The following is a 25,066-nucleotide window of genomic DNA, read 5'->3' as shown; positions in this document are numbered from 1 at the left end:
CTTTACCTCTCTTTCGCCTAATTCTTCGGTGTCTTTTTCAAAACCCGACTCACCAGTTTCATAGTTTTATCTTCCTTGCTCTTTAACTCTCACCTTCCTTCGCAGATCAGCATGCAGGAAAAAGACGCCTCCCCACACGGTTTCCTGCCTAGGTTCAAACATTTCGCTACGCAGGCCATCCATGTGGGCCAGGAACCAGAGCAATGGACTTCCCAGGCTGTAGTGCCCCCCATCTCACTGTCCACCACGTTCAAGCAAGGCGCTCCTGGCCGGCACTTGGTGAGCTGGGTCTGTCTGGGGCGGTCCAATGTTGGGCGGTAAAAGAGAGGTGGCTTATAAATTAAGAAGGCACGCAAGTAATTTGTGAGGTGTAATTTGTGTATATCAGGAATGATGTTTACTACACCTGTGAACCTCCTTGTAATAAAGCTTAATATTGAATGGTTCAATGATCATATTTCTTTTGATAAGCATTTCTTTTGATAAGCAGGACTGGAAGGAACAGTTTGTCCAACATGCCCTATAGATTTGGACTGATATTCATGTGATTTTGGCAAATTTGCAGTTCAAAACTGAGTGTCATAGCTTCCTTGAGTTACCTTTAGCAACAAAAATTGTAAAGATATAGTAAGTAGTCAACTAAGAAAAAAATTAAGAGTCTCATAACTCACCTGGAATCAAGATTATTCCCAATAGCTATTAATTCCCAATATTATTCCAGTAGTTATTAATAGCCATTGAGCCAGATTCATAGTTACATTATATCATGTGTTTTACATATATTGCCTCAGATAATCCTTACAGCAATTCTAGTATGAACTAGGTTCTTATTTCTCTCATGAAAAACTTGAGGTTTGGGGATAAGTATCAATGCAAAGGCCACGTGGCTAGTAAGTAGTAGAGCTGGGATTCCAATGCAGTACTGCTCTGGAACCCCACCCACTCTTGGGCATTAGTCTATCCTGTGCTATACTGCAGTAATGCTAGCAATAATCTAACCCATTGCATCAGTGTGGCTTAGTAATTAAGAGCTTAAATCATGTAGTCAGAGGACCTAGGTTTGAATTCTGATACCACCTCTTTTTAGCCAGGTGATCTTGAGCAAGTTACTTGACTTATCTAAGCCTCAGGTTGATCCTGTGTAAATGGGTTAATAATAGTACCTACCACATAAGTTGTTGGTATGTATATTAGACTGCATTGTACATTATAACTGCTCAGTAGTTTGCTATTTCAGGGTGTTCATATTTGTGCTTTTTCTGTTTGATCTGGACAACAACCAGGTTAGAGAGCAAGACAGGTATTATGTACTTTTTATAGAAAAGGAACCTACCCAGAGTCATAGATGAGATAGCCCTCTGTGTTAATTACATAGCTTTTCCTTTTTTGGTAGCATACTAGATGGATCTTGGAGTATTTAAAAGTTGCTGAGGTCCAGAAGAAATTACAGTTGACCCTTGAACAACAGGGGTTTGAACTGTGCAGGTCCACTTATATGTTGATTTTTTTCAATAGTAAATACTACAGTGCTGCATAATCTGCAGTTGGTTGAATCTGGGGACGTAAACCACAGATATGGAGGAACCTCGGATATGGAGGGCTGACCATAAGTTGTAATGGATTTTCCACTGAGCCCTAACCTGGGAGTTGTTCAAGTGTCAACTGTAATTGAATAAACTTTGTAGATCCAAAACCTTGGTTATACTTCAAACACCTTTTAGTGTGTTATGTTATATAAGTTGAGGAAAATTCTTTTAGACGTGGCCCTTTGTTTTGTGAAGTAGAGTTCTAAGAACATTTCTACAACTGGTTTAGGGTACTTCAAGCTACTATATTTTGTAATCAAAATGTGTACACAACCTGTCTTCCAAGTTTCTTCCTCGTGTAGGGCTTTGTGAATGTGTAGCTGCCCAAGCTTTAGGATTTAGTGCAAAAGTTAATAATTTAGCTGTGATATTAATAATTAAATGTTTTCGGAGAGCCAGCAGGGGTGGTAAAATCCACAAACTCCTCTTAATATCTTTAAAGTGTCAGTTAAGAGGACTAAAGGGAATTTGAGGAGCTGAATGAGAAGCATCTAATTCTCCAGTTCCATTTGGAAAGTCATTGAATGAATGAGAGTGTGAGAATTGGCACTGAAATACGCTTCTCCCCCCCACCTCCCCGACCCCAAAGTTAAATCTCTGAAGTGAATATTTAGGGAGACATGGACTACCTTTCCAAGGCAATAGCCACATGAACCTAAACTGTTTTTTCTGTCTGGAGTACAGCTGCAGGTCACATCAAGGAGGTGATGGTGGCCAGTAATGAGGATATCCTGGAGCCCTATAAAATGTCTACTCGGTTTGTCAAAAACGAGGAAACAAAAAAGGCAACAAAACTTAAATATCTATATCTAAATCTAATACTGGGAGCTCCTGAATCAGAAACAGGTGTAAAGAGTGGTTGTGTTTTGTTATGTGCTATGTGGGGCAGGAGGAGAAAAGTATGTATAGGATTTTTAGTGAGTGTTTAAGTCCTGGCTTTGAATTCTGGCACTGACATTCCCTGTAACATTTGGCTTTACTTTCTTTAAAGCAGATTGTGAGGATTAAATAAAATGACCGGATACAGACAGAGACTGACAAATACTGTATGATATCACTTATATGTGGAATCTAAGAAATAAAAGTAACTAGTGAATATAACAACAACAAAAAAAAAACAGACAGATACAGAGAACAAATTAGTGGTTACTAGTGGGGAGAGGGAAGGGAGGAGGGAGGTTAGGGTAGGGGATTAAGAGGTACAAACTACTATATGAAATAAATAAGCTACAGGAATATATAGTACAGCACAGGGAATATAGCCAATATTTTATAATGACTACGAATGGAATATAACCTCTAAAAATTGTGAATCACTATGCTGTACACATGAAACTTACGTAATATTGTACATCAACTATACTTCAATAAAACTAAATAAATCAAATAAAATGACTGGATGAATTCAGCTAGTATAGTGTCATACATGTAAAAGGAATATAATGCAAATTTTGAAAAGGGGTTGTATAGAGCTGTTTTGCCGAGAATTACTCTCTTTTTTGAGTTGCTTTTGTAGAGCTAAGGTATGAACTTCGAGCATTTGTAAGGTCTGTTCATAGCTTCCTGTTGGATGCTAAACAGAACTCACATCACTTATGTTTTAGGAAATGAAATGCAGGTTAGAAATAGGTTTACTCTGTTGGTTCAGGTGGTTCCTGTCTCCTAATATCCCTAGATTAATGAGTAGAGGTGAGTCTAACATAAAAACCACCATTTATCTAGTGGTTAGCACATGCCAGGCATCATGCAGAGAACTTATCTCATTTTATCTTCACATCAATTTTATGAAGTAGATATCTGTATTTTATTCCCATTTTAAAGGTATGGAGATTGACTCTGGGAAATATTAAGTAACTAACCTATTGGCATGTAGCTCATAAGGGGCAGATACAGAATTCTAATTCAGTTTGGCTGACTTCAGGGCCTCTCCATACCACTACGGCCACAACAGTGATGCTTCTGTCTAATGGCAAGACATGCAATAGATAAAAAACAGAAAGGCATGGCAGGATGGACCTGTAGTTGAGGAAATGTCTATGTTAAGACTCTGATAATAAATTTAGATCTCTTAGGACGAACTCTAACTTCTTTCCTTCAGGGTTTTGAGTACAGCCGTTCTGGAAATCCCACCAGGAATTGCTTGGAAAAAGCAGTGGCAGCACTGGATGGGGCTAAGTACAGTAAGTAACTGTCATTTCAAAGTTTGTAAAATCTAGAATCCATTCTTATTTGGATAGAAAAAATTATAGAGGCACAGAATGTAGAATCGGAAAGAAATAAGGATTAGCTAGTTCAAAACTCTTATTTTTTTACGACATTGAATTATTTGCTTGAGGTCCCACAGCTGACTTCATATGTATATGTGTAATTATAAGGTGAAAATAAATATGAAGGGAGGCGAAATGGCAGAATTTGCCACTTGGTATTCATTTAGCTGCACTCTTCGTCTGAAGCTGTCAGTATAAATAGATACAAATTAACTAAGTTTTATAATACCACCTATGAGAATATAAGCTTTCTTATACTCTGGTTCATTCACCTGCTATTTTGTGCCTGAGAGTAGCACCAAGGAACATTTGCAATAGCCAGGTACCCTTGATACTGTGCTTTCGGAGACTAGGGATTAACTCCTCAAAACTTGAACTTCTTCCATGAAGGGAGTGGACTGCTGTTAAATCATCTTTGTACTTTTTATACAAATGATACTAAATGAGGGCAGAATAGTGAATAAAAAAAATGAGAGTCTTAGGAGTTTTCTCACAGCAAGAGTGTAGGAATCAGAAATGTTAATATGAGCTTTGGGGTTTGTTTGGGATTGGGGGAGTTTCATTTGTTTTGGATGAGAGGGGGAGTTTTTTAAACACTAAATTTCTTAAATTTAGTAATGTGTGGGGAATATTATTTCCCACAGAAATTATAAAGGGTGAGGGTTCATATGGCAGACACTTTTTTCAGGTGGGCTCCAGAAAACATGGTTGTTTTGAACTGGATTTAAAGGTTAGCTTTCTGTATGAATTCATTGTTGGACCACAGATCTGCTTAGTAGAGAACTGCAATGTCAACCTCAACTTTTCTGAAAAAACTTTGCAAAAATTATATTTTCCAAGTTAATTGGATATCCCGTCTACTGGTCACAAGCGATTTTTATCATCAAGGTGATACACTGATAGTTTATCAGGATATTTTTCTTTACAGTGTTTAATGTGTACAATGCCAGTTATTTTTTTATTATTCAGTTTCACTATTTTTGTCAATATGAGATTCAGGATCACATGTGTTTAAAGAGAATCCACATTAAAAAAATTTTTTTAATAAAATTTATTAAATTTTTCAGGTCTGATTTTGAGTTTTGTTAAAGTATTTTCTCAACTGCATATCCATATAGTTAATGGATGAATCATATCTTAGGTCTATTCCTTAAGTTTGAAATTTCTTTAGAGTTTGATACTTTTAAAGTGTAATTTAATTGGCAATTGGTCTTTTGTCTCAGAATTTTGTAAAGAATTATTTCTTTGAAGCTTTTCAGAGAAATGTTATAACCAAAGCAGAATTAAGTATTTTTATTTTAAAGATATGTTATTTTTGAAATAGAAAGGGGGATTCTGTAATGGTATTCATCAGGGGATTTCTGGTGACTCAGTAGTGATGGTTGTCTTTCAGTCAGCAGAGAGAGGGATATAAAGTAATGCAAATAAATACTGTAGGTGTTTTTAACCTATAGTTCTGACATTTTGGCTTACTCTAACTTGGTTTTTACCTTAGGTTTGGCCTTTGCTTCAGGTTTAGCAGCCACTGTGACTGTTACCCATCTCTTAAAAGCAGGAGACCAAATTATTTGTATGGATGATGTGTATGGAGGTAGGTGACCTCTCTTATTCATGTTGTTTCAGCTGACATTTTAAAGACAATAAAATGGGTCCTGAATTATATTAACAGTGCTACCAGGATTATTGACTATTGATTATCTTTTCAAAATATGATGAACACCTCTATGCTGGTTCACACTTGATAAAGGAGGATCATAAACACTTAGGGTCTATGCTCCAGAACTTGCTTATAAGAGAGATTGTTTAATAACAATTTTATTTAAGCAGCTGGAATGAGCTTATTCCAGACATATTCTACTCTAGAGAAGATAGTGTTTAAAGAGAGAGTGTTCAAGTGTAATTTAAAATTTTTACCTGCAGTGAAGATGGTCTATAACCCAAGTCATTCTCAAAGGGCTTACCTCTACCCAACCGTTAACCACCCCACCCCCCTGCGTTTTTTTTTTAGGGAAGCTTCTGAAAATCTGTTGAAAGCTATAGACCTCTTTCTCCAAAAAATGTACTTAAGACTATACCCAACGTTTATCATTTTAATTTTAAAATGATAAGGCTCCTCTCCAAGGACCCTTACCCCTTGAAGCCTATCCATGGATACAAATTTAAGAACTTTCATTCCAAATTGTTTAAATGCTAGTTATATAAAGTGGTAAGTGGGAAGGTAAGGAAGACAATTTGCCCTTACCTTTAAGTAAGACTGATTTTTGTGTTCAAAACAACAGCAAAATATTGTGTAAGTATATTATACGTATATACCAAATGCTTCCAAATAATTAAAATGTGACTTATGGAATATTATTATCATTTTATCTATCTCCTATTGAACAAAAAGTTAAATCTGTAAGTTCTTTGAAGGAAGAGACTTATTCTTAGTAATCATTTTATCCCTCTCAGAAATTTGCAAAATGCTTTATATTTTATCATAGTACCCTATGATAGTCTGATGAATTGAAATTATAGAAAAATCAAACCTTTTGTTACTATTATAATGTATTATAAAAACCTTTTGGAAAACATAGGTACAAAATCTTGAAAATTGCTGTTGATTTTTAAACAATTCTTTACATTATATTACCTAGGATCAGTCTACCAAAAGTCCAGTATATCTTTTTTTAAAAAATAAATTTATTTATTTATTTATCGGCTGCATTGGGTCTTCGTTGCTGCCTGTGGGCTTTCTCTAGTTGAGGAGAGCAGGGGCTATTCTCTGTTGCTGTGCGCGGGCTTCTCACTGCCGTGGCTTCTTGTTGCGGAGCACGGGCTCTAGGTGCACAGGCTTCAGTAGTTGAGGCACGCAGGCTCTAGAGCACAGGCTCAGTAGTTGTGGCGCACGGGATTAGTTTCTCCACAGCATGTGGGATCTTCCCGTACCAGGGATCAAACCCTTGTCGCCTGCATTGGCAGGCAGATTCATAACCACTGCGCCACCAGGGAAGTCCCTCCAGTATATCTTTGATGAGAATTTTTTTTTCTTTTTTGGTTCACTAGCAATAACAGCAAATTTTTCTTTAAATTTGCATATATAAACATCAAATCCAGAACCGTATTTTTATTTTATTTTATTTTATTTTTTATTTATTTTATTATTAATTTTTTTGTTTTGCGGTATGCGGGCCTCTCACTGTTGTGGCCTCTCCCGTTGCGGAGCACAGGCTCCGGACACGCAGGCTCAGCGGCCATGGCTCACGGGGCCAGCCGCTCCGCGGCATGTGGGATCTTCCCAGACCGGGCACGAACCCCTGTCCCCTGCATCGGCAGGCGGACTCTCAACCACTGCGCCACCAGGGAAGCCCCAGAACCGTATTTTTAAAAGAAACTATTCTAAGTTGAATGATTTATCTTCTTTCACTGTAAAACTCTAGTAGTTTGATTTACATTGTCTTATTTGTCTACTAAAGCTTTCAGAACCGCATAACAAAAAGATTGAGAAAGTACAAAGGATGAAAACCAATTATTTTCTCTTACCAAAGTATAATCAGTTTGAAATTTTATTTTGAATATTTAATTGGCATTGATTCATTTATTTTATTTTTTTAAATTTTATTTATTTATTTATTTAGTGGCGCTGGGTCTTAGTTGTGGCATGTGGGATCTAGTTCCTTGACCAGTGATCGAACCCGGGCCCCCTGCATTGGGAGCCTGGAGTCTTAACCACTGGACCACCAGGGAAGTCCCAGTTCATTTGTTTTAGATTTGAGTACTAGGAAGGAATTGTTTTAAAAAATATTGATATTTCAGGAAGCATGCCACTTCATGTTTGAAGAGTAGAGATTGTGTATTTTAAGAAACATTTTCTGCTTCACACCACTTGGTCTGGGTATCAAGTGTATTTTATTTGACTCTGATTTTTAGTTTAAAATTTAAGCCTATATTCTTTAGTATACGAGAAGGTCAAAATATTCAAACAAAGTAGAATTGCTTTTAGTTGTTTCTTTATTGGTGATTGACACTTCCTTATCTTTTTAAAGTGCTTATACTTTTAAGGAATTAATATTTCCTAATACAGTTTTCTTTTCATTTTATCTGATTCTCTTCTGCCTCAGGTACAAACAGGTACTTCAGGCAGGTGGCAGCTGAATTTGGATTAAAGATTTCTTTTGTTGATTGTTCAAAAATCAAATTGTTAGAGGCAGCTATTACTCCAGAAACCAAGGTAACTCAGTTTTCAGTTTGTCTGTTTTCCTTGTGATGTTTTGTTTTCATCATGTCTGTTTGCTTGAGGACATAATTTAAATCTGAATAACAAATTTTACTGGAAGCCATTGGAAACCATCAAGATTAGGATAGGTCTGACTTCTGTGTAGTATAGCATAATGGTTAGGTACATGCATTCTGTAGTGGGATTCAAATTCTAATTCTGTATCATGGTTGGTGTATTATCATGGGCAAATTATTTAACCAAAGTCTCATTTTTTTTCATTTGCAAACTGGGGACAATTGTACCTGCCTTATTGAAAGGTGATTGTGTGAACTAAATGAGGTAAGGCGTATGAAATGCTTATTACAGTACCCAATACATGATGACTGTTAAAAAATCTGTTAGCAAAAGCAGACAATTTTTAACTGCATTACCAAGCTAGTATTGGTAACAAAAGTCATCACAGAGTTTGGGTTACAGAAAAGGAAGCTTGTAAGGAAGGCCCCAAGCCCTAAGCATAGTTTTAAGGGTTCTAAGGGATACTTCAGCAAAATGATAGAAACAGAGAATGGGCCACAACAATCTTTAGCTTCCACCCTGGGAAGCTTGTATGCCACCGGAAGGTGTTTTGTGCTGGAATGAATGGCATATGTGATATTCTTTCTTGGGACTTCATTGAAATTCTGCATGGGGAAAAGAAGGACCAGTGCCTTTTATAAGTATCGGCCTTTTCCAACTTTTTGCTAATGATTAAAAGGTTTGAATTGTACTCAAGATTATGTTGCAGTGAATGCTAAAAAATGAAAAAGTTTTCTCACACAAATTACTTTGAAGATTAACACCAGGGTGAGCTTTGAGTGATTAAGGTTTGTTTTCAAAGGAACTTGTTTTTTTTTTTGTTGTTGTTGTTGTTTGTTTGTTTTCTTGCTTGGGAGAAAAGATTCTTATTAAAATAGTTGGTCTGAGTCTTTCTAAGGGAGGAAAGCAAATTGTCTGTATATTAATTCTTGTCAGTAGAACTTTATATAGTGGCTCTTTACCAACTTGAATTAATACATTTTTCCCCCTGAGATGTCTCATCATTTGAAGTAGATTTTTTAAGTCTATGTAAAATCTACTTTGTACTTATTTACTTATTTTTATTTTAATTAATTTTTTATTATGAATGAGAATAATAAATTCTTACCCAGAAATAAATTTTTATATGTTCATAAATAATTCTGTTCTTGTAGAATATGCATTATTTTAACTACCATGTCTTTTCTACAGTAAAACTCTAGAGTATGAAGAGAGTTAAACCAGACCTCTTGCCCACTTACATAGAAAAAAGAACCATTAACACTTTTAAAAAGAAAGCTGTAGATAATGTCAATCAATACAGTGGCAGCTTGTTTAACAAACAGAAGTCTTTTCTTTGGTCTTCTCTATAACTATCAAACATCCATGATGTGCCTGGATTGTGCTAGGTTTTTGAATAGACAGATAAATATGATACTGTCTCTTAAGTGAGCTGTGGCCAGGTTTTCTGTTGTGTGTGTCACTTTTCTTCCTCACTCTAAAACCCATTCTCTTCTTCAAGTTCTGGGGACTTATTTTGTAGTTTCTAGTGCATCTGGCGTTAAGTTACTATTCAGGATATTTTTGGCATCATAGAGATAGTTCTCTTTACTGAAAATTCCAGAATGTAAGCTTAGACAATCTATATTATTTATCTTTGAGAACAAAATTCCCAGACATTGAACTATCTCTTTGGAATTCATCCTCTTTTTAATGGAAAATAATTACAATAATTAACTTGAACGCTTTTCTGCTTATATGTACATTATCTCATTTGATCCTTAGAACAACTGTGTAAGGTAAATATTATCAATCCTATTGTATAGATGAAAAATTGGAAGAACGTAGAGGATTAGTTACTTACCTATGAAGACTTCTTAGAAATTCATGGGGCTAGGATTCAGATTCAAACCTTTAAACTTCATCATCCATGATCTTCCAGTGTAGCCTCCCAGATGGTTACAGTATATGAGATAGATGTTTGGCAGTGTGTTTTTACAAACTATTGTCATTTACTGAATTGTTTTAGCTTGTTTGGATTGAAACTCCCACAAACCCTATCTTGAAGATGATTGACATTGAAGCCTGTGCACATACTGTCCATAAACATGGAGACATTATTTTGGTCGTGGATAACACTTTTATGTCGGCATATTTCCAGGTAAATGAAAATAATATTTTTGGCATGATTAGTAGACTACACAGGTACCTGTAATTAGGAGAGGAAGGACTTGTTTACATTAAATTACATGAAATCTGCTCATAATTATTGATTAGACAAAGAATTAAAATTGGATCTTTTCTACCATTAGTTAATATCTTTTCAACCCTACCTTAATATGTTGTGTGGGACTTCGTGTGTTTTAAATGTTGTCTTAATTAAAGCTTTTAAGTTCTCTGTGTAAACTCTCTGAAGACCTGGCTGTATTATATGATTGTATATGTCAGTGCCTTACACATAGTAGGGGTTTCAATGTTTATGTTTTGGTTCCAGGTCAGTTATATTATTGTATATATATTTAAACCTGGCTAACTTTGCAAATAAAAGGAAGAGAAAAGCTATACTCAATGACATCTCAGTGTACATCTCACATTATTTCTCCATTTGTCTTCCTTCTTTCTAGTTTGTCTTCCCTCAGTGCTTCAAAGACCATGCCTGGCCCTCCGTATCTTTACCTTATTTGTATCATGAATTTCTACTCCATGTTTCACCTTGTATCTGTGTGTACAGCTCCTTTACAGTGCTCCTTTTATACTATCTCTTTTCCTGCCTGTCCTCTACATACATCTCTTCCCCACTCAAACCCTCCCATTCATCCTCAGTTCCTTTCTTTCTTTTCTTGTACATTTTTCCAGATTCTTCTTCTTTTCTGCTTTGCTCCTTTTGGTAAATCATCTTGAGATCTCTCTATAATTGACTGGTTGTTTGCCTTTTCCCCACACGTTCTTCCTTTCTTTCCTCTGAGTAACCTAACTCTGTTTCCTTTCCTTATTAGGAGTTACCATCTCCCTGCTATTTCCTTTTTGTCTGTATCCTGTGGTCATTCTTATTACACCTCCTGTAGTTCACCTTTATTCTGCAGAGCTCCTGAAACCCCAGCTCATTTTCTCCAACTCTTCAATTAGGCAGATGTTTACAAACTCAATTGTTTATATTCCCTGCTTCTGTTCTAGGTCCCTGAAGTTGGCTGACTCCCTAGGAGTCTGCACAAAGCTGTTCTTCACCTTACTCCATTTTATTCAGAAGGCACTACCATGTTTTACCTTCCTTTCCTGAAACACATTTCCTGGCTACAATGTGTTCAGATGACTTCATGTGTCATCTACCTTTGGCTCATGATATAGCTTCAGCTGATTCTTATATCAAGTAAGGCAGTCTGTTTCCAAGTGAAAATCTCCTGGCATCATCTATTTGTCCCAGGTGATTTTCACTCTTGGAATCTTTATCCCAGCTCCTTACCCCATTTACCACTTACAGTAGGGCAGTTACTATAGCATAGGATTACTCTAGCTGAGTCATCATGAGTCCTGTATATTCCCAAAGAGATCGCATGAATTGTTTTAGCTGGGCCTGCCCAGGTTACTCATCAGGCCTAGCCCTTTTTCTCCTATTGCTGTCACTAAAATAGGTCCAGTTTTTCCACCTTTCTGAAGCCCACATCACAATCCTCATGCCAGGGACTGCAATTTGCTTCATTTCAATCTGGATTCATTCCAGTTGAATTAATCAGAATCACAATTCCCTAGGCAACCACAAACCAAATGTGGAACCACATTTGGTTCCACAAAGCAAATCTTCTGAAAAGATCCTTTCATTATTTTACACTCATGAAAACTGGGTATGTTCTTTCTTTCCTGTCTTTTGTCTTCTTGATCTTTTATAAGTCTCACAAAAGGCAAAATGGACATACAAACATAAAATTTCCACGTAGAACCTCTGAATTCCAGTAGTCTGAGTCCTGTCTCTACCAATTTTTTAAATCTGAGTGATCTATTTTATTTTTCTTAGTCCCTTTTCCCCACCCGTACAATTAGAGTCATAAACATACTGATTTTATTGAGTTAGGTAAAGTATTTTGAACAGTGCTTCACTGGGTTATGTAAAGTAACTCATGATTCTTGGAGCATAATGGCATCAACAGATGTTAGTTATTGGTTTTTATTTTTCCTTTTGACCATAGAGTTTACAGCATGTTAACACTGGAGGAGACCTCACACAACATCTAGTTTGACTCATCACTTTAGAGATGAGCAAACACATGTGTAGAGAGTACTTTGAGGAAAACCACACTTAAAACGTCCTATTTTTGAAACCCTAAATGAAAAGTCCCATAGCCCCCAGCTAGGGAGGTTAAACACTCACACACACACACACTTTATTTTAAAGGAAATTTAAATGGAAAGATGTTGATATTACATTATTTAGTGAATAAGTTGATTATTACTTTAATTTTCACTGTAAACAAAGACATCTAAGACTAAAGAATTACTTTGCAGGGAAGTTCAGTGAGGGAAAACAATCTAAACAAATTTCCTTATAAGTGATTTTACACTAGACAAAACTAGTATAATAAAAGAGTAATTAAGAGTCAAGATCATGGCAAATCAAATAAATAACCACAGCATACATTGTAAGGTTTTAATGATTAAAAACCTAAGCAAATCACTTTTATACTTACTTGACAGAACAATTGCTAAATGTTTGTGTTAACTATTCTGTTTACTGAGTCATAAAATGCCAACACCTCTGCTAAAGGTAATAAATTTAGGGGCTAGTCAGCAAGTGCTCTAAAGAAACAAGTTCAGAAGACCTGTTGAACTGAGTTTATCTGCTATTTCCAGAAAATTTGTGTCTTTGGATTTAATACTGGTTCTAATACTTTGTATTTTTATTTGGTGTGAGGGAGGAAAGGGAAAGATAATATCAGAGTTCCTGGAAATTTTAAGATGTGTGTATTTTTAAAAGTTAGAATAGGAATGGAATTTACAATAATAAATAGGCAGGCAATGAAGCATATTTTCAAGTGATTTCCCATTTGGAATAAAAACCTTTTATTCCTTTCAGCGGCCTTTGGCTCTGGGAGCTGATATTTGTATGTATTCAGCAACAAAATATATGAATGGTAAGACAGTCTTCACTTAGAATGTTCTTTTCCATCAATAGATGAAAGTAGCATAAGGCTTTATCCTTTTATCCCTTTTCTTCTATTATTCAGGTTTTCTCTGTGACTCATGTAGAAAGTAAGAAAATACTTTGATTAAATATAGGACTTCATTTATAGCAGACAAAACTATGTTCATGATTTAACAGCAAAGGATTAAAATTTACTATAAATGTCATATTTTTATCCTGCTGATAGCTTAAAAAGAAACATTTAATTTTTACATGATTTTAATTTTATTGTTTGAGGTATAGCTTTTGCTAAAGTTTATTTAAACTGATTCTGTAGGGTTTTTTCCCAGAGTTTTTTCAAATGAAAGTCACATTTTAGAAATTATAAGCTGAGGAATAAACATATGTTGTTTTTAACTTAAAGTTTTTTGTTTTTGTTTTGTTTTTTTTAGGCCACAGTGATGTTGTGATGGGCTTAGTGTCACTTAATTCTGAGAGGCTTCATAATAGGCTCCGATTCTTGCAAAACTGTAAGTATTAAAAAACCCAGATTTCCCCTTATGCTCTCAAAGTGACCACATTTGATATTTGTATTTCCACTAAGTGCTGTGAAGTGATAGCATTCCACTAATTTAGGAAGAAATGAGAAATAGTGGGAAAAATTCTGATTTTTTAGAGGAAAGAAACATTGGGTTATAAAAATACAGTTATAACATAATAGGGCTTTACAACATGACCAAGAGATACATTTTGTTATTTTTCAAAGCCATGTTAATTTTGATCATAATTTGGTAAAGCTCAAGTAAATTTTTTTTTCTGCTCCACCGAGCATCACGTGGGATCTTAGTTCCCCGACCAGGGATCAAACCTGCGCCCCTTGCATTGGAAGCGTGGAGTCTTAACCACTGGACCACCAAGGAAGTCCCTCAAGTGAATTTTTAGTTTTATGACTTAATGGATTTTTTTGTCTTTTTTAAAAATCATTTGGAATGATGGCTTTCTTACACTATACCTTTTATATCTGAAATGATGATAACTTTTAAATGGCACTTAACATATAAACTTATATTTTTCAACAGGTATCTAAACGTCTGTTTTCTGTTTAGATTGTTTTGTTATCTCAGGTATGGAGAAGGGTTTATTGAAAGAGACTTGATTTAACCACTGTGATTTGACAGAAAGATAAGATACAAACATAATTAGGAATAAAAATCCCTTTCCAGGGAATACATGTTGGGTAGCAAAAGGGGGCACTGAGGAAGGAAACCAGAATTTATTGCTTGATAAATTCCTTTCATTTACAAAAAAAAAAAAAAAAAAAAAAAAAGGACTGAGGCACGTATCCTGGAGGCATGGGAAATCACAGTCTGCTTTAGACAAAAGCTAAATAGAATATTGGTAGAACACTCAGAAATAATAGGAACTGCACTGCTATTTTCTCTGTGTATTATAATACTCTGTCAAAGAAATACAAGATAAAACTATGTGCAGTATGTCCTTTCATTAAAATCATAAAAAAGACTATTGATGCTCATATTTGAAAAGTTCATATCATTGTATTTGTACTTAGTTTTCAGGATAATTTATTTTCCCTCTCATTTTTTAAAAAAAAATTATTTATTTATTTATTTTTGGCTGCGTTGGGTCTTTGTTGCTGCGCGTGGGCTTTCTCTAGTTGCGATGAGCGGGGGCTACTCTTTGTAGCGGTGCATGGGCTTCTAATTGCAGTGGCTTCTCTTGTTGCAGAGCACGGGTTCTAGGCACGTGGGCTTCAGTAGTTGTGGCACTCCGGCTCAGTAGTTGTGGCTCACGGGCTTTGTTGCTCCACGGCATGTGGGATCTTCCCAGACCAGGGCTTGAACCCGTGTCCTCTGCATTGGCAGGTGGATTCTTAACCACTGTGCCACCAGGGAAGCCCTCCCCTCTCATTTTAAAGCCCATTTCACTAAGCATGTTTTATGCTTCATTCTCATGTTTCTAATTTGATATATTAATTTTTCCCACTAAAATGCAAACATTGGGCTTTGTAGCTAACTTCTCAGAGTCACTACAATGAAAAAGAGCAGTGAGAGGCTTTTCTGGGTGCCTCCTCACCTTCAGACTAATCCAGGACAGGTTCATTTTGCAGCTCTTGGAGCAGTTCCATCTCCTGTTGACTGTTACCTCTGCAATCGAGGTCTGAAGACTCTACAAATCCGCATGGAGAAGCATTTCGAAAATGGAATGGCAGTTGCTCAGTTTTTGGAGTCGAATCCTTGGGTAGAAAAGGTTATTTATCCTGGTATGTTAATCTGCTTTCTAAGCACATATGCTTACACTAGGATTTTAAGTGTTATCCTATGCATCCTGTTTATGTAACATTTGTTTGTAAGTTAGGTGCTTTCTTGTATTTTTATGTTGTTCACTTATTGAGCTTTTTGTGTGTCTGTGTGTCAGGCTTTTTGGTGGGTCTGATGGTAAAGAAGAAGGACATGATCTCTGGCCTAGAGTTGTCTATAGTCTAGTGGTTGCTTGGATGTTAAAAAATTAATCTTGCAGGGCTTCCCTGGTGGCACCATGGTTGAGAGTCTGCCTGCCAATGCAGGGGGCACGGGTTCGTGCCCCGGTCCGGGAAGATCCCTCATGCCGTAGAGCGGCTGGGCCCGTGAGCCATGGCCACTGAGCCTGCACGTCCGGAGCCTGTGCTCTGCAGCGGGAGAGGCCACAGCAGTGAGAGGCCCGCGTACCGCAAAAAAAAAAAATAAAATAAAAAAAAATAATAATAATCTTACATATTAGATATTCCTGTCTTTAGCTTGAAGGTTTGCATATACCTGTTCCAAGATTGCAACCTTGTACTTTCGAGTAATTTGCTTGTAATCTTATCAGTCTGATATTCTGCACTAGCTCTAATTTTTATCTGATATAGATTGAGACTTGATACTTGGTACCAAAACTCCCCCGAAATTCTCTTACTTTTTTTTGGAATTTCTTCACCTCTTACAACATCTAGAAATGCTCATGTGAGTTAGCAGACTTACATGTTACTCTTTGAATTTATTTTACCAGACTTTTTAATTGTGGTGGTCTTAAGTAAATAGTTCTTTTAAACCCTTTTGAGATGTGCAGCCATGTAGTCTTGGGTGTAAAGGAGAATTAAGCTTGATCCCTGCCCTTAAGGAATTTAGATAAGGCAAGGCAGAAATACATATGAGATTAAATGCCCTAATATATACACTAGGTATAGAGCTGTTGACTGGTGTGCATTTTGAATGGAGGAAGGGAGAAAAGTTTTGGGCTGTGCCCTGAGGATTGGGCAGCATTTGTTAAAAGGTCGTGGACAAGACATTTCAGATTTTTTCCATAAGTGTTTATTAATGCCAACCATGGGCCAGCCCTTGCACTCGGAACTAGGATCCAATTATTAATAAAAGAAATAGCTTTCTCCTCATGGAGTTAGTCTGGTGGATAAGAAAGATATTAAGCAAAAAATTACAGAGGATATAATTAACAGAGGGAAGGGGGCAGTCGGTGGAGAGAATGTTCCAGGTTAAAGGGACAGCATATGCAAAAGTCCAGAGATGAAAAAGAGTGTGGTGCCACTGGTGTAAAGAAAGCTGACATGGTTAGAGAAAGGAGAGACCAGAAAAGATAGGTCAAAATGAAACTAGAGAGATAGACAGGGACCAGAACAAGAGGTCAGATGTCAACATGGCATAAAGCTCATTATTAGGCTTATTTGCAGTTGACTTAAGCAAATGGTGATTTTGTTGTTGTTCTGAAATTACATGTTTGACTCTAAAATAAGACATTCATTATACCTTATGACTACAGGGCTGCCCTCTCATCCTCAGCATGAGCTGGCAAAGCGTCAGTGCACAGGTTGCCCAGGGATGATCACCTTTTATATCAAGGGCTCCCTTCAACATGCTGAGACTTTCCTCAAGAACCTAAAGGTAAACTTTCAAAATAGTTTTTTAAACTGTAGATGTTAAGACCTTCTTATAGCATTATTATAGTCATTATTTCTCACTTCCACCTGACTCATATTAATGTTGTTGTACCTGGAGTTCACACCCACAGGCCTCTTTGTCATGAAATGCTTTGGGCTGGAAAATCACTTGAAACAAGAGTGATGCAGTAGCAGATATATGAGTCTGCTTACTTAACTCTGCAGACACTGCCATCCATTTGAGAGAGACAGAATGTTCTAATCCATTGGTTTTTAAATTTAAAGTGAACCGTCTTTTCAAATGAAATATTATGTGAAACTGCAGCAGTGTGTGGTCAGTGCAATGCCGAAAGGCTCTTCTGAAATCCAGCCTAGGAATGGCTTTCTAATCCCTGCACCACCCAGGTTGCATCTGCCTGGAGTGACGGAAGGGAGGCCTTTGCCTAATGTTCACAGAGGCAGGAGGCTCTCAGGGGCCCTGGGAGAGAGGCCTGTGTAACTCCATACTTTGGGCTTACTTAGAGCTCATGCAGTAATGTATTTAAGACTGAGTTTTAAATACTACAGATCTAAAGAAAAGGATGCTGCTGGATTAGTCAAAGTTCTATTGGTTCTAAAATTTGTGCACTTCTAAAATCAGAAATATAGTAGTGCACATTTGATTTAACACAGTTGTGAGAATAATTTTTAACATGTTGTGAAATTCTATGACACTATAACACTAAATACAACAGCCGACTTTTTTTCCCTTCTTCCCTAGGAAAGGGTTAAATAGATGTATTAATTTAGTAAGTGATACATATTAATGAGTAAGTTTGTATAACTTGATAAACATTTAGAGATTTTTATTTAAAGGGTAACTACAGAGCTAGGTCTCAAATGTAATAGTTCTGAGGTTTTAGAGCTCATGTTATTGTGCTGGGTCTTAGTTGCAGCTCAAGGGCTCCTTAGTTGTGCCTCATTGGCTCCTTAGTTGCGGCACATGGGCTCCTTTTATTAGTTGTGGCAGGCGGGCTCCTTCCTTGCGGCTCAAGGGCTCCTTAGTTGCAGCTCGCCATCTCCTTAGTTGTGGCACATGAACTCTTATTTGTGGCATGCATGTGGGATCTAGTTCCCTGGCCAGGGATCGAACCCGGGCCCCCTGCATTGGGAGCGTGGAGTCTTAACTACTGTGCCACCAGGGAAGTACCGATCAAGTTTTAATATTTTAAAAGTTAACACATAATATGTCTAATTGGGGCTTCCCTGGTGGCGCAGTGGTTAAGAATCTGCCTGCCAATGCAGGGGACACAGGTTCAAGCCCTAGGCTGGGAAGATACCACATGCCGCGGAGCAACTAAGGCTATGTGCCACAACCACTGAGCCTGTGCTCTAGAGCCCGTGAGCCACAACTACTGAAGCCCATGCGTCTAGAGCCCATGCTCCACAATAAGAGAAGCCAGCACAATGAGAAGCCTGTGCACTACAACGAAGAGTAGCCCCCGCTCGCCGCAGCTAGAGAAAGCCCGTGTGCAGCAACGAAGACCCAATGTAGCCAAAATAATAAAATTAATTAATTAAAAAAAAGTCTAATTGGTGAAATCATTGTTATGGATTTTATTCTCATTTTTTCTCCAAGTTTTTAATCCAATTTGTAGTTTATTCATAATTGCACCATTTTCCATCCCCCATGCCAAGGCCATTTTATTAACAACATTTATTTTTAGATTTTAGTATTTTTATTTTAGTAGAAGATTTATATTAATATTTTCTTTGCCATAGTTATTTACGCTGGCTGAGAGCTTAGGAGGATATGAAAGTCTTGCTGAGCTTCCGTAAGTATTTCTGTTTTTCTCAGTATTTTAGCTTTGATTTCAGCTGTAATGATTGTTTGGAAAAGGAGTAGGATAAAATCGGGGATCATTCAAGATATTTAACAATAAGAGCAGCATGGCACTATCTAGTTGGAATGGACTCTAACTCCATAGAATGGAGACCCTGATAAAAATCTAATGGGGGCTACTAACCAGTAAACTGCGTCCTCCCAAATTTTGCTTTTTTCCTGTTTGTCTGAAGGAGATTCCAGCAGTAATTCTCTGACCTCCGAACCAGGGCTACTTGTTCTACTCCAATCTGCTCTGGAAGGGACGTTGGAGACTTTGTACCAGAAGGGCTGATTTCAAGACTCCAGGGGAAATGGAGAATGTGTTTCTGATAAAAAACCTCCACACTCTTATTTATCAGAGGAGAGCCCTGCTAGTTACCATTAAGTCTGTTTGTTTTCTGTTCTCTGTGGGGTAAATGGCTCTGTGTCATCTGTGACATAAACCCAAAATCCAGCTGTATTCCTGACCCTTCATTAACTGACCCAACCAATTCATCTAATTTTATCAAAGCACCAGAGGATATTAGAACACAAAACAGCCTAAGATCAGGGAGTCCAACAGCTTATATTACAGACAAGGAAACAACGATTCAGAAATTTTTGCTGATGAATCAAATGTCACACAGGAATATGTTAGCAACTTCACTCTTGAGGCTTTACGTCAGAAACTGTGAGCGTAGAGGTTAAAGCAGCCTCGATCTGGATTTGAGAACATCAATCACTTAACCTTTGTGCTTCAATCATTTCATCCATAAAATAGTATTAATAATTAAAATAATGATTATCTGTCCCAGCAAGCATTCCTGAGCTACATCCTGTTTTTCTTTTTATGTTTCTATGACCATATATTATAATTATTGCAGGGCTAAATCAATATCATTACCTATTAATTTTCAACTATATTAAATGCATGGTATGTTTCTATGTTTTAATGTTCATGAACATTTCTGAAATAACTATGTGCAGAGGAATGTCAGGGATTACTAAAATTTAGGCACATTTCCTTCCCTGGTTTAGTAGTTTGTAGTTCATGCAGAGAGTCAGGCAATTTCATAATCTTTAAAAAAAAATGAAGCCCAAATAATGATTCAAATAATTAAGATAAGCCATAGAGGTTTTTGTTAGTCTTTCAGGAAAATGCTTGCTAATAAGTCTGGATGCACAAGAGGGCACACTCAGCATATGAAATTGGTTTATTTTTCGTAGTAATGCAATGTATATTACTTCAAGGCTCTCTTAAATGTAGACCTCACTTGATTTATTTAGGGATATGGTTTAAAGTTGCTTGGCCCTCAGGAGCTCCACCTAGGTGCTAACCCCAGTGCCAGTGGAAGAATAAATTTAGGTCAGAGCTTGTCTGTTTTATCACCCTCATTCTGTGTCTCCCAACAACGCTGCAACCAGTGCAGCATTACAGTCAGTGGGGAGGAAGCTGAGCCAACATGTACTGGGTTTGTCTCCCAGCCTAACAACGTGTGTTAACTTGGTGACCTTAGAAAACTTACTTATACACTCTCAATTTCAGTTTTCTTGATTGTAAAATGTGAATAACAGTGTACTGAGATAAGGAAATTGACTGAGGACAGGTAACTTTTACAAGCCCAACACAGCCAGTATGTGGAGGGGCTGAGATTCATACACACGTGTATTGGTCCCAGAAGTCTAAGTTCTTATTTCTACACATTGACTCTCTTTTAAGGAATAAGTGCCTAAAAAGGCAGAACAGGGCTTCCCTGGTGGCGCTGTGGTTGAGAGTCCGCCTGCCGATGCAGGGGACACGTGTTTGTGCCCTGGTCTGGGAAGATCCTACATACCGCGAAGCGGCTGGGCCCGTGAGCCATGGCCGCTGAGCCTGTGCGTCCGGAGCCTGTGCTCCGCAACGGGAGAGGCCACAACAGTGAGAGGACCGCGTACCGAAAAAAAAAAAAAAAAAGCAGAACATTTTAAGGAGGATGTTTGCATGTAAAACTTCATTGGAGTGATAAAAGATGATATTCATTTACTTTGGACACAACTCAGATTTTCTTTCCATGGGCCTGAAGTGGATAGGAGAAAGTGATTCCTTCTGCTGGTGGTGTAAGGGGATGGTTGAGTGTTGGGAGCAGTGTACATCTAAGCGCTCCCTAAGACTATAAGCCTCTCCTCTGTGATGCCTCAGCCCGCAGAGATTCTCCCTCCTCTGAACTCCGGCAATTCTTATTGTCCATAATTGTTTGGCATTTGCTGTAGACTGTTCTGCTTTGTGAATTGTCATAGTCTTTAGCTCCTGCTTTGTTACCTAGAGTAAAGAAAATATCTCATTCTTCTTGGTTTCCCAATTCTTACTATAGAGCCTGAACCATAGTAGGTACTCTACCCTTACACATGCTGACGATGATGATGAGTTGCTACGTGGTCTTGAACATCCTCTGAGGCCTCTGTGTCATGAGTTATGTGCTGGAATTAATTCCTAATGCTTAGTGATTGCTACCAGTGATCGTAGGTTGTCTTTCCCCGATCTGCCTCAGAAGGTCCAGTTCTGGATTGATCCTTTGATCCAGATGGAATTAATTCTGACCAGCTCTTGATCCAAGAGGCCTCTTATAAGTGCAGCTGGTTGGTCATGGGGTGTATGACTTCTGGCCAAGGCCTCATTCAGGTTGGTGTTAAAATCCACACACTGGAGGCTATGTCTTCCCCTCCTGCATGGGGGTGCTTGACTGACATCTTCAGTGTCCAATTGAGTATACCTTACTGATGGTATGAAAATAATAAAATATCTTTGTGTTCATTTAAAATCATGACTCGAAATGATAATTTTCACAATTCCTTAATTTTTTGTCTGAAAAACATTGTAGGTGTATGAAGCATTTGATATTTAGAGTAGAAAAGTTTTGAAAATAGTTACAATTTATGAGATAGAAACACGCATCCCCTGCTACAATATAGTGATCAAAATCTTGCTCATTCTTTCTTTCAGGGCAATCATGACCCATGCTTCAGTGCCTAAGAGCGACAGAGAAGTCCTTGGAATTAGTGACACACTGATTCGACTCTCTGTGGGCTTAGAGGATAAACAAGACCTACTGGATGATCTAGATCAAGCTTTGAAGGCAGCAGTAAGTTTTATTTTAGTGTGTGTGTGTGTGTGTGCGTGTGCACATGAACGCTTAATCTTGGGGGCGGCGGGTCACTATGTTTATAGAGTGGCCTCACTATGTTTATATAGTGGACTGTAAACGTTTTCTCTTTTCTTATTACAATATACAGGGTGTATAAATGTATAGGGAACTCAGTCGAAATGCAGATTTAAAAGAATGTAGTCTTCAGGAAAGAATTCTTGGAGGAGGTGAAGTCTTTGCCTGAAAGTTTAATAACATATTTTTCTTGTGCACCGTTAATACAGCACCCTCCAAATGCAAGTCACAACTAGCATTCCAGAACTGCTATTAGAGTTTGCTTCCTGCGAAGATCAAAACTTCTGAATAATTGAATGGACCATTAATGAGCCTTTGCAGAATTTTCAAGTGAAAATTTTAAGGCACCTTATTACCTTTCACAACTGTAATCTTCCTGGGATCATTCTTGTTAAAAAGTTTCCTCTTTCTCGTATTGTAATTGACAAGTCAATTCTGTTAAGATCTTTTTGTTAATTTGGATATACATTTGCCTCTGAAGGAGGTGAGATTTGTGCTGCTATTGGGGATTGTGTTCTTTTTTTCCAGCTTAAGATTTATATTGATCATGTTTACAATATAATGGTATTTCATTTTTGATGTTTTCTGAGGTATTTAAATTATTAAATGAATGTTCTTAAATCAAGGGTGATTTTGTATGTTGTTGAAAATAGCACTCAAAGCAATGGTTTACACTTAATTACCATGAGCCAAAAATCAAATATCTGAAAAGTCTGTGAAATTCTACTGATTTAAGGTTGTACTTACTATTTTTTAAAAAAATAAATCTAATTATCAAATGTATCCCATTGTGATATTTCTGTATTATGTGACATTAAATTGTATTCCTGGGCCCTTTTAATTCCCAAGTCTTAGAGGTCTCAGCCACTTAATTTTTATAAATTCAATTGTGTAATTATCATGCTCAAATCTTAGTGTTTTCAGATTAGTTATAAAATCTGTACAGAGCAGGTCAAAAGCCACTTTTATAGAGAAATATTACTTCTTATATTTTTATCTGAAACAGTAAATTTGTTGAGGCTAAAGGAAGAAATACTTTCATAGCTAGAAGCATAATCAGCAAGTTATTGTCAATACATCGTAAGTCAAATAATTGGATTTTTTAAATTGTTTGTACTAAAAGCTTTCAGTCACATTTGCTATCACCATTTGTTTCAGTTTAAAAAAATCCTATCATTGGGACTTCCCTGGCGGTCCAGTGGTTAAGACTCCATGCTTCCATTTCAGGGGGCATGGTTTGATCCCTGTTTGGGGAACTAAGATCCTGCATGCCCAAGGGCATGGCTGGGATGGGGGAGCCTATCATTGAGCTCGATTAATAATAGTGCTGGGTAGGAGGAGAATACATACAGATACATATTCTTATGTATTGTGCACTTCTGAATTATGTGTATGGACCCTGGAAATTCTGTCTCTGTAGGTAGCAGCATTTTGAGGCTGGTTATATCCCACTGGTTTCTGGAAGACTTGATTTCTTGCCATTTCAGTACCTTAAGACTGTGGGGATAAACAAATGATCACTTGAATAAGAAAAGCAAAGGCTATTTATTCTAAGCTTACAAGGGAGGGAGTCAGCTACTGTCACTTGTTTTTTGGCAGACTCAAATGAAGGCAGAGCATAGGAATTGCAGAGATTTTAATGCCTGTTAATGTGGATGAGAAACAAAAATTTCCATATTTAAAACTGTTAGATGACTTTTAAATGAATAACATTAAATCACTGTCATAAATGTTAAAAAATAAAAGCTAAGAAAAACAAAGGCAGACAGAAGAATGAAAACGCTTTGTAGTGTAAAAAGAGAAGGCTTCAAGTATGCCCTGATTAGAGACTGTTGGCCTAGGGAAGCGGTGGGCAGGTTGACTTGAAGTGGGGATCCTGTGTGATTGGGTAGGGGAGCATATTTGGTTTTCTAGGTTTGGTCCTCAGTCAAAAGCAGGGACAAAAATTAAGGAAGCTGTCAGTTATTAATCAAGTCCTAACCATTTGGGGCTGATTATTACAGAAGTTATTGTTTAGCTTCCTGGATTGTCACTAGAGGCAGCAATCAGATTTCCTGCACATCTGCCTTATAGCAGCTGGCTTCCTGGGTTGTTTATTGTAGATAAGGAGTTGGTTTTCTGGGGAGATTGCTGCAGATGGTAGGTCAAAGGTCTATTTTTATATATGGTCTATCCATTGCCTGAGCTTCTGATGAGCAATAAGTAACTACATTTTATTAGTCAGGATTCTCCAGAGAAAGAGAACCAATAGGGTGTGTGTGTGTGTGTGTGTGTGTGTGTGTGTGTGTGTGTTTGTGTGAAGAGAGAGACTGAGAGAAAGAAATTTATTTCAAGGAATTGGATCATGTGATGGTGGGGGGCTGGTAAGTCTGAAATGTGTGGGGCAGGCTGGAGATTCACCAAAGAGTTATTGCAGTCTTGAGACCAAAATCTGCAGGACAGGCCAGCAAACTGGAATCTCAGACAAGTTTTCTGTGTTGCTGTTTTTGAAGCAGAATTGCTTAGCCTTCAACTGATTGAGAGAGGCCTACACACCTTATAGGGACTAGTCTCCTTTACTCAAAGGCTACTGATTTAAATGTTAATCACATCTAAAAAATATCTTCACAGCAACATCTGGATGAGTATTTATTTGACCAAACAGTTGACATTATAGCTCAGCCAAGTTTGTGGATAAAATTAACTGTCACAACCATGTTCTAGGCAATTTCCCTTATTGCCTGAGAAGGCACCGTTTTGTTTATTAGGGTTTAAGAATCTTATCTACACTTTTGGTTATCTGCAAGTATGTCTCCATTAACATAGTTCACACCGAGATGATGATTCAGTGTTTAAACACTGCACCTCACCCCTTCCCACTTCATAATACATCTAGCT

General features: G+C 37.4%; 1 protein-coding gene across 1 annotated transcript; it reads left to right on the top strand.

The window, feature by feature from the left end:
* On the top strand, positions 1-22,952 carry CTH (cystathionine gamma-lyase). Its single transcript, XM_081224359.1, has 12 exons — positions 1-279; positions 3,685-3,766; positions 5,349-5,444; positions 7,954-8,063; positions 10,135-10,266; positions 13,171-13,228; positions 13,671-13,748; positions 15,347-15,499; positions 17,032-17,153; positions 18,911-18,963; positions 21,973-22,111; positions 22,399-22,952. The coding sequence occupies exons 1-12, from the start codon at positions 112-114 to the stop codon at positions 22,423-22,425; spliced, it is 1,218 nt and encodes a 405-aa protein (XP_081080485.1). The 5' UTR covers positions 1-111; the 3' UTR covers positions 22,426-22,952.
* Positions 22,953-25,066: the final 2,114 nt, after the last annotated feature.

Source organism: Mesoplodon bidens, assembly GCF_964165515.1.
Source record: "Mesoplodon bidens genome assembly, chromosome: 2".
In the NCBI taxonomy this organism is placed as follows: domain Eukaryota; kingdom Metazoa; phylum Chordata; class Mammalia; order Artiodactyla; family Ziphiidae; genus Mesoplodon; species Mesoplodon bidens.
Note: the sequence above shows the minus strand (reverse complement) of the source record. Positions and strands in the feature narration are given on the sequence as shown.